The following is a 10,336-nucleotide window of genomic DNA, read 5'->3' as shown; positions in this document are numbered from 1 at the left end:
CTAACAGAAACCAGTAATTAGCTATTAGCCACCTGCCAATGCACGGTTATCTATTAGCTATTAGCCTCCTGCTAGTAGGGAGTTAGCTATTAGCCTCCTGCTAACACAACATCTGCCTCCCAGCCATCATAAGCTTTTCTAAGCCCTGCTGGCTTGCTAGAAAACCATCTCCATGGCAAGACTCAGAGTTAATGTACGTGTGTGTCTGTGTATGCATGCACATGTATGACTCAAGCCCAGTTCCTCCGCTCTAAATACCCTCTCTACAGACCTAGCAGCCCCAACCCCTAACTCTTAGTCAGTCCTTTAGCATTGCATATCTCTGTATTGGGGAGACACCATGCCCTCGGTGTCATCTCCCCCCACACACTCATCCCTCTCCACACACACACACTCCTCCTCCTCCACACACGCACGCAAACTCACACCCACCCACTGGAGCCCAAATGTTGACCCTGAAACGCCCTTCCACCCAAACACAGGTGTGTCTCTGGGCTGGTGTGTGTGTTAGCATGCGCTCYCTCCCTGCATGCCTGCATGCTGCCAGTGTATCTAACCCACCAGAGGGCTGCTGTAGGCTGCATTCAGGCTGGTAACTCCTCATGCCATTCTCTGGCTGTTTCTAAACTAGGTGTCAATTCACAATAGGCTGCTGCAGACCTACCACATGACCCAGCCCAGCCCTGATAGGCTGCTCCAGACCTACCATGTGACCAGTCCTGACTCCACCCAACTGGCTCTGGCAGCACCAGCCATGCTAAGTGCCACCCATCCCGGAGAGTTCCGCCCAGACACCCTCATCCAATGCCAGCAGATCGTCAAGGTGATCGTCATGGATCAGAGCGGCCGCGGGAGAATGGAAGCTTTCCTCAACCAAGGAAGCCCCGCCTCCCACCACCGCCTCATCCAATCAGCGATGTCCACGCCAGTACGTGTCAGAGAGGGAGCTGAGCCCCCTCTGCCTCCCCCTCCTCCCCCCTACAACCACCCCCACCAGTACTGTCCCCCCGACTCCCCCTGCCCTCTCTCACACACCCTGCCTCACCCCCTCCGCAGACGCAACTCTAGTGGCTCCCGCAGCCTCGTCTGACATATCACCCCCTCACCCCTGACCCTACCACACCGTATCATGCACCCTCTGACCTTTTGTTAAATAGTCATGTACTGTATTGGTGAAACACACACAACACAAACACTCATAGACAAAGATAGAGAAAAGGTGAGACGAGGAAGGGAGGAAGAGAAAGCGGGCGGGAAGGAAGTCGGCTGAGAGAAAGGGAATAAGCCGATAAAGCGAGTGGGAGATAATGGAGAGGATTCAAATCAATATAAAATCAAAGTCATCTAATGATTTCATGTGTATTTTTGAATAGGATGTCATTTTGACAACATTTCTAAACAGAGATTTTCTAATCGTACAGCTCTTGTGACACAGTGTCATCTGTACATATCTATATCTGTTCCTGACTTTAGAAAGAACGATTTAGGATGCCCCCTCTCACCCCCTGATCCCTGACTCTAACCCTGCCCTTATGTCACACAGCTGATGGAACACACAGATCTCCTCCATGTGTGGAGCTGTCTGGACATGGAGACAGGTCACCTCAATGACATCATCAACATCATCTAGGGTTATAGACACTCCTTCATGTAGCCACACGGTCATGTTTCAGGGAATGTGCTAAGGATATAATAGATAATTGTGAGAATGCTATATAAATACTTTTGATCGTGAAGAAGTGAGTATGTCAGAGTAGCAGGGAGGGAAGAAGTGAGAATGTCAGAGTAGCAGGGAGGGAAGAAGTGAGTATGTCAGAGTAGCAGGGAGGGAAGAAGTGAGAATGTCAGAGTAGCAGGGAGGGAAGAAGTGAGTATGTCAGAGTAGCAGGAGGGAAGAAGTGAGTATGTCAGAGTAGCAGGGAGGGAAGAAGTGAGAATGTCAGAGTAGCAGGGAGGGAAGAAGTGAGTATGTCAGAGTAGCAGGGAGGGAAGAAGTGAGTATGTCAGAGTAGCAGGGAGGGAAGAAGTGAGAATGTCAGAGTAGCAGGGAGGGAAGAAGTGAGAATGTCAGAGTAGCAGGGAGGGAAGAAGTGAGTATGTCAGAGTAGCAGGGAGGGAAGAAGTGAGTATGTCAGAGTAGCAGGGAGGGAAGAAGTGAGTATGTCAGAGTAGCAGGGAGGGAAGAAGTGAGTATGTCAGAGTAGCAGGGAGGGAAGAAGTGGAGTATGTCAGAGTAGCAGGGAGGAAAGAAGTGAGTATGTCAGAGTAGCAGGGAGGAAGAAATGAGTATGTCAGAGTAGCAGGGAGGGAATAGATTGAGTATGTCAGAGTAGCAGGGAGGGAAGAAGTGAGTATGTCAGAGTAGCAGGAGGGAAGAATGAGTATGTCAGAGTAGCAGGGGGAAGAAGTGAGTATGTCAGGTAGCAGGGAGGGAAGAAGTGAGTATGTCAGAGTAGCAGGGAGGGAAGAAGTAGAATGTCAGAGTAGCAGGAAGAGGAAGAATGAGTATGTCAGAGTAGCAGGGAGGGAAGAAGTGAGTATGTCAGAGTAGCAGGGAGGGAGAATGAGTATGTCAGAGTAGCAGAGGGAAGAAGTGAGTATGTCAGAGTAGCAGGGAGGGAAGAAGTGAGTTATGTCAGAGTAGCAGGGGAAGAAGTGAGTATGTCAGAGTAGCAGTGAGGGAGAAGTATGAGTATGTCAGAGTAGCAGGGAGGGAAGAAGTGAGTATGTCAGAGTAGGCAGGGAGGAAAAGTGAGTATGTCAGAGTAGCAGGGAGGGAAGAAGTGAGATGTCAGAGTAGCAGGGAGGAAGAAGTGAGTATGTCAGAGTAGCAGGGAGGAAGAAAGTGAGAATGTCGAGAGTAGCAGGAGGGAAGAAGTGAGTATGTCAGAGTAGCAGGGAGAAGAAGTGAGTATGTCAGAGTAGCAGGGAGGAAGAAGTGAGAATGTCAGAGTAGCAGGAGGGAAGAATTAAGTAGTCAGAGTAGCAGGAGGAAGAAGTGAGTATGTCAGAGTAGCAGGGAGGGAAGAAGTGAGTATGTCAGAGTAGCAGGAGGGAAGAAGTGAGTATGTCAGAGTAGCAGGGAGGGAAGAAGTGAGTATGTCAGAGTAGCAGGAGGAAGAAGTGGAGTATTTCAGAGTAGCAGGGAGGGAAGAAGTGAGTATGTCAGAGTAGCACGGGAGGAAGAAGTGAGTTATGTCAGAGTAGCAGGGAGGGAAAATGTGAGTATGTCAGAGTAGCAGGGAGGAAGAATGAGTATGTCAGAGTAGCAGGGAGGAAGAAGTGAGTATGTCAGAGTAGCAGGGAGGGAAGAAGTGAGAATGTCAGAGTAGCAGGGAGGGAAGAAGTGAGTATGTCAGAGTAGCAGGGAGGGAAGAAGTGAGTATGTATCAGATAGCAGGAGGGAAGAAGTGAGTATGTCAGAGGTAGCAGGAGGAAGAAGTAGAGTAATGTCAGAGTAGCAGGGAGGGAAGAAGTGAGTATGTCAGAGTAGCAGGGAGGGAAGAAGTGAGAATGTCAGAGTAGCAGGGAGGGAAGACTGTTTCTCCTAACTCCTGGCTTACAGATGATTACAATCTGTATTTCTATTCGTAATGTCTGACTTCTACCCTGATTATCATATCTGCGTGTGCATGTGTGTTGAGAGTATGAGGGTCTGCCAGTGTATGTGCGTGTGAAAGGGTGTGTCTGTGTGTGCTTCTTTGCATGTGTGTGCGAATACCATTGATCTATTCTCTGAGGTTTTGCTACACTGGTCCAAGCCTCACACTCAGGAATATACCAGTACTGACGACAAACTGTTCAACATTCTAACTTATTGTTTGATCAGTAATAACATGAACATTGTATGTTATTAACTGGTAATGTTCTAACGTTCCATCTAATTTGTCCTGTTGAATATTCAATCTCACTTTCTGAATCCCTAAAGGGTTAACTATTACCCATTCTCACCTGTTCTCCACTGGACTGCATGTCACATAGGAATGTATATACACACACAGTACACACACATGCACACACAGAGCGTTAAACCACAAAATTACTTATTAAGTATGTTTATCAGAATATTGAATATGTTTCATTATTATTATTATAGAGTGTTGTTACATCTCTTCCTTCCCTTCCCCTCTCTCTGAGGGCTGTGACACGTGGTGACCCACTGAGGCTGATCTTCTTTGTGTTGCACCATATTATTAGAGTATATCGGAATACTGGATATGTGCACAGTATATAGGTGCTATATATATATATATATATAAAATGTAAAAGGAATGGACGGACTGCCGATGTGTGTATTTGTACAGAGAGGTGGAAATCTATTTGTTTTTCAGATTATGGGGGCAACAGCACCCCACTGTTACCACGAGAGACACACACAGAGATGATGACACATTATCATAATTAGAGCTCTGTGTAAAGGGCTATACTGTAGCTATGATCACACTAGCGTTAGCATTAGCTAGATGGTTTAGTGGAAAACAAGCAGGAGTCATAGTAGACATTTTAGCATGTTCTAAAGCCCTWACATATCACCCTAACCCTGAGTCTGGCTCGCCTGTCCTGCATCCATCTTGGAGATGTCTTACACTGTTGAAGAGAGCACCTGTGCACCGTCACATTAAGTATTTACTAAGATATCATGTTTATAACAATTACAGTGTTTACTAATGGAATATTTCTAAAGGTTTCTGTTTGAAGAGAATTACATAATAAAGTAGTTTGTACTCTGCCTTGAGCCCTGGGTCCTGTCTGTCTGTTTGTGTGTGTGAAAGGTTTGCCTGCCGACATGACTTAGCACCTCTGAACAGTGTCGGCAGTCAATCTCTTTTGTGTTCACACAGCAAAGACWTTGGAAGTCGTCAGCCACTCAGCCTTGTTAAAATACTCCAAACCAGAAGGTGGCAGTAGCGTTGTTTGGCAATGCATATCCATGCGTATCGCTTATGGTCACAATTCTATATTTGTAGAAGGCCCCCAGATTTTGCTTTTTTTTTGTTGGCTCCAAGTCAAGTCACTCCAAGTCCAAGTAATTTTTTGTTGTTGGCTCCAAGTGCTTTCTGATTGGCTCCAAGTCAAGCTGTTGGCCACTGACAAGCATTGCGTAGGTTTGTCGCTACCGGGTCGGCACGCGGCAGGTACCGCTTTTGTTCTAGCAAGAGAAGGAACGGCCTCCCACTGTGATAAGTACCTACAGTATCAGCAGTCTATCGGCAGTGAGATTCTCAGTGTATTTCTTGCTTCACTCTTTTTGGGGTGTCATTTTTATAAACTAAACAGCTCACTGAGACACACAGACAGAGTAGGTGAGTAGTGGAGTTGATTTTACTTCTGGTCCAAAACACAGATGTGGAACAAAATACATCAAATACACAAGAACACCCCACAAATACATTATACCTCAAACCCCCCAATTACAATGACAAACATAGCAACACGTGATATGAACGTAGTAACACAGCGAAGCAAACATATGAACACAGTGACAACACTATTTGGCTGAAAAACTMAATATACAAAAACATGATACAAGAATCCAATGAAATACACAGTGGAATGACTATTGCAAGATACCTGTAAACTTCCATGTGTGATATATATCCCTCTCTTTTCTGCCTGTGGACTTATACAAAAGATGCAGGACTCCACGAGGACTAATGGTGTGATGATTCAGGCCAGGTAAACAACTACGTTTCTGTTGTGTTGTTTTGACCCTCCTGCCAGAAAAAAGGCAACTTGTGTTCCCAAAGAAGCTGGAGGAAACATTACTCTGTTTGGACTACACAATTCTCTCTCTTTCTATCATCTCTCCCTCCTCTTTCTCTATCTCTGGTGGAGCAATCKATCTGACAAACAGTCAGTGTGTCCAGGATTTGGCCCCATGACCCAGGGATAGGTGTGAAGTTGACTGATAAGTTCTCAGCCTTTACATCGTAGTCTCCTCCCATTCCAGCTCAACATCACCTGCAAGAGCACAAAAAAGTAGATATGTGAAATGTGCGTTTATGACGTATGTGTATGCTAGTGTGTGTTCTTGTATATGTGTGTGCTCACCCTCCATAGCTTCCAGTGAGTCCATCTTCTCCAGAGCAGAGTAGTTGATGAACCAGATGGACTGGCTGTTTCCTTTACTGTTCAGCAGATCCAGAGTACTCTGGTGTAGGAACATATACTGGGCCTGGGGACATGCATGAACAGACTCTCTAAGATTCTGTCTGGCAGGTTTGAATGCACCAGGAAAACATGGTGAAACTAGATCATACTATGAAGTATCATATCCATATCACAGTAAGAATATTTCATTATATTATGATACATGTTGTATAAATGCATATTTCTCACCAGGTTCTGCACCATACACATCCTCTCACTGCGTAGTTCAGCCACCAGACCGTAGATGTCCACAAAGTCATGATCACTGACGTGTTGGATCAGGTGATCCAGCGTTATAAACACTCCTGTCCTGCCCACGCCAGCACTGCAGTGCACCACTATAGTGGTGTTCTCATGCCTGTTGGCTCTGATGGCTCTAACAAACTGTATGAGTGTGGTGCTGGAATCTGGTACACCATGCTCTGGCCAAGAGGTGTAGTTGAAGTGGTGAACCACCATGTAGTCCCCATGCTAGGGGGAGAAAGGGAGAGACAGAGAGAGGGGGGGAGAAGGAGTGACAAAGGGAGAGAAGGAGTGACAGAGGGAGAGAGAGCGAGGGAGTTAGAGAAGGAGAGAGAGAATAATGATTTTATTGTCAAGAGGATAACTCTGAACTTGTTTACTCTGAGGTACTCAAACATACACTGATTGTACAAAACATTAGGAACACCTGCTCTTTCCATGACAGACTGACCGGGTGAATCCAGGTGAAAGCTATGTTCCCTTAATGATGTAACTTGTTAAATCCATTTCAGTGTAGTTGAAGGGGAGGAGACAKTTGAAAGTAGGATTTTTAAGCCTTGAGACAATTGAGACATGGATTGTGTATGTGTGCTATTCAGAGGCTGTATCGGCAAGACAAAATATTGAAGTGCCTTTGAACGAAGTATGGCAGCAGGTGCCAGGTGCACCGGTTTGATTGTGTCAAGAACTGCAGTGCTGCTAGATTTTTCACGCTCAATAGTTTCCTGAGTGTATCAACCAACAATGGTCCAGAACCCAAAGAACATCCAGCGAACTTGACACAACTGTGGGCATTGGAGTCAACATGGGTCAACATGGGCCAGCATCCCTCTGGAACGCTTTTGACACCTTGTAGAGTCCATGTCCCGATGAGTATTCAGACCCCTTGACTTTTTCCAAATTTTYTTACATTACAGCCTTATTCTAAAATGGATAAACTTGTTTTTTTCCCCCTCATCAATCTACACACAATACCGCATAATGACAAAGCCAAAACAGTTGACATTTTTGCTAATTTATAAAAAATATATATCTTATCTAAATTCTAAAAATCTCTCTTTGCTTTGTCATTATGGGGTATTGTGTGTAGATTGATGAGGGAAATAAACAATTTAATCAATTTTAGAAGAWGGCTGTAACTTAACAAAAGGTGAAAAAAAGTCAAGGGTTTGTGGAATACTTTCCGAATGCACTGTATGTATGTGTGTGTGTGTGTGTGTTACCCGCTCCACTTTGAGAGCTCTGACGGTCCAGTCAGGATAAACGTCCTCTGTCAGCTTGGTGATGATGATGTCCCCAAACACTGTCACCGGCTTATTGTCCTCTGGCCAGTACTGGTGACACCGGATCTAAACACACCCACACACAGCACACACACACAAAATTGGTGACCGGATCTAAACAGACATACGACCCTGACACTACTAAAACCTTGGTCCAGTCCTTACCCTTCCTTTCTCATAGCACTGTGTGAGCATAGCGATGGTTCGTGTGCGAGTCTCCCAGATCATCCTCCAGAAGTCAGCCACAGTGCCGGGGAGAGGACCCTGGGTCGCTATGAACTCACTAGGACACAGGTAACCCTAAGGGGGAGAGGAAGAATGTTATAGTCAGAACAGAGTAGGTCACAGGTCTCCAGTTTTGTAGTAAACACAAACGTTGGGGTGTTTAGAAATGTGAGCTTCTCTGAAAGCATGAGTGTTCTCTTTTCTCTCTGTGTGTGTGTGTGTGACTCACTGAGATGAAGCTAGCGTTGATGTAGTCAGATCCAGGCAAGCCAGGTTCAGACAGCAGCTTAACACGGTTGTTGTTGTCTGTAGAGGAGAGAGCGTGTTAGGCTGTGTGTGTTTGTTACGCTTAGTGTGTGTGCATGCATGTGTGCTCATACAGGGTTTGATGTTAGTGAAGCGGTTCGTGGATCTGTTCCAGGGAAGGTCAGCGTCTGATGTAGCCAGGTCGTGCAGCAGTTTGGGTAGCTCCTGGAAAGGACAGGGTTAACACTGTCAGACTACACACAGACGCGCACGCACATACACGCAGGCGCGCACACACACACAGGTTTTCACAGGGGTCAGAGGTCAGAGTTACATACTGCGAACTCTTCCTGGAACTTGGCGTTCTCGTTGGCACACAGATCCTCTACATGCTGCAGAAAAGACTTCTTATTGACCGGCCTGAGAGACAGAGTGAGATGGGGGTAAGAGAAATCCTTCACAGAGCAGCAATCCACATCTAACTAGTATTGCCAAGCAAATACAATCACATAGCACAACATACACACTCATCAGGTGACTTACTTGAGAGACTTTCTGTAGCTGAGAAGTCTGAAACAGAGTTGACAGAACAATGTGAGTCACACTGGCACGCTGTGAGTACGGCAGACCTACTTTCCATTACTCTACAGTTACAGACTCACACACTGAATGAATAACAGCACTTCACTACGAAACTAAAGCAATGAGAGAGACCACAACACACTGCAATGCAACACAGCAACACACACATATGAGTGCTATATAACAAGGGCTACACACACTGAGTGCTACACACTTGAAGGGCTACACACACTGCATTAAACTTACTGGATGACAAATATCTCCTTCCGTCTAAAAGAAGAGTAGGAAATACCTGGGAGAGAGTTTGAGAGAGGAGTTGGAGCAAAGCTTGATGATTAGTTGATCATTTGAGTCAGCTGGGGCAAACCCAAAACGGCACCCCTTGGGGTCCCAGGACAGTTTGGAAAACCCTGGGTTAGAGTGAGAGTGGAAGACAGACAGCCTGTGTGTGTTATTGTGTACTGTAGTATGCGTGTATTGTGTGTGTGTTTAGCAGCAGCATGCACATTCTGTAGGATGCAGTAGAGTAGTAGAGGCAGAGTGAGCATCAATGTTACAGTGGGGTAAACTTTGTGAAGTTGTGTGTGAATGAGAGAGAGGGAGTGTGTATGTGTGAGAAAAAGACACACATCGGCATACACACACTGACCTGTGTAGTTTCTCTTCTTCAGCTCAAGGTCAGCCACAGAAATCAGTTGATCCAGTTTAAACTTGTCCTATAATCTCCGCCTCCGGGGAGAGTAGGTTACCCATCCTTCTGACGCTGACGGATCCTGTCGTTGGATGAGGAATGTCAATCATCTGACACAACTGACTATGGCTGGCTGGGTTTGACTAGAAACTTGAGGTTTTAGATTTCAATACTCTAAATAATACTTTAAAATATATTGGTTTGAAAGTATGTTGACAGAAATGTATTTGGAAGTCTCCCTAAGTATTTATTTGACTCTGTTGGGGTTAGATAGTTTGCTTCATGCTAATTTGATGTTGATAAAATCCCAGTAAAGTTGGCCAAATTCCATAAGCAGGATTTTAGCTGGGATGTTAGCGTATAAACACAATTTCCCCCTCACAGATACTTTATATGAACAACATATAAAGATATACGATTTAAAAGTAAGTCTCTTTTCTTCCGTAACTGGTTTGAGAATAAAATTTTTTGGTTGGTCAGTTACTGAATGAGGATGGATATCTACTTTCTTGAATTTCTTGATACATTTAAAATTCAATAACCCGAAAGAATATGCAATTGTTTTTGATGCGATTCCAAGGGGTTGTAATCTCTTTTAAATTCTCTGTGGTTGATGTAGAACATAGATTTACATGAAAATATATTCTTTGGCAAATTAACATAAAGATAATGTAGTAAAACAGATTAGGAATATTGTTTGTGATACTACAATTCCCTCAGCAAGATTCTTTGGTCAAATATCTATGGTGATATACAATGGGGGAAGCTGGAAAATTGCTAACAATATGTATCAGATAACAAGGTAAAGGAGTTTCATTTAAAATGTTACATAGAATTATCCTGTGTAAACATGTTTTGAAAAGATTCAGCTGAATATTGACTAGTAATGTGATTTCTGTGGAATGGAGAAGGAGAC

The 10,336-nt window shown here is 44.8% G+C and overlaps 2 protein-coding genes and 1 long non-coding RNA gene across 3 annotated transcripts in view; 1 reads left to right on the top strand and 2 right to left on the bottom strand.

Annotated features, from left to right (window-relative positions):
* The window catches only part of LOC139024831 (phosphatidylinositol phosphatase PTPRQ-like), a 25,312-nt gene extending 24,708 nt beyond the window's left edge, over positions 1–604 (bottom strand). The window contains 1 exon segment of the mRNA XM_070439803.1: positions 562–604. Within this exon segment, the coding sequence (XP_070295904.1) occupies positions 562–604 (43 nt within the window).
* Positions 605–3,282: 2,678 nt separating this feature from the next.
* Positions 3,283–4,735, top strand: LOC139025152 (uncharacterized). The gene is made up of 2 exons (XR_011476600.1): positions 3,283–3,382; positions 3,448–4,735. It is a non-coding gene; the product is annotated as an uncharacterized lncRNA (long non-coding RNA).
* A 569-nt stretch (positions 4,736–5,304) lies between these two features.
* The window catches only part of LOC111962531 (phosphatidylinositol phosphatase PTPRQ), a 66,882-nt gene continuing 61,850 nt past the window's right edge, over positions 5,305–10,336 (bottom strand). Inside the window, 8 exon segments of the mRNA XM_070439800.1 lie at positions 5,305–5,961; positions 6,052–6,175; positions 6,340–6,621; positions 7,617–7,742; positions 7,842–7,976; positions 8,131–8,207; positions 8,282–8,372; positions 8,486–8,567. Coding sequence (XP_070295901.1) covers positions 5,924–5,961; positions 6,052–6,175; positions 6,340–6,621; positions 7,617–7,742; positions 7,842–7,976; positions 8,131–8,207; positions 8,282–8,372; positions 8,486–8,567 — 955 coding nt within the window. The 3' untranslated portion in view covers positions 5,305–5,923.

The sequence above is a fragment of the Salvelinus sp. IW2-2015 genome, linkage group LG4q.1:29 (genome assembly GCF_002910315.2).
Source record: "Salvelinus sp. IW2-2015 linkage group LG4q.1:29, ASM291031v2, whole genome shotgun sequence".
Lineage (NCBI taxonomy): Eukaryota > Metazoa > Chordata > Actinopteri > Salmoniformes > Salmonidae > Salvelinus > Salvelinus sp. IW2-2015.
Note: the sequence above shows the minus strand (reverse complement) of the source record. Positions and strands in the feature narration are given on the sequence as shown.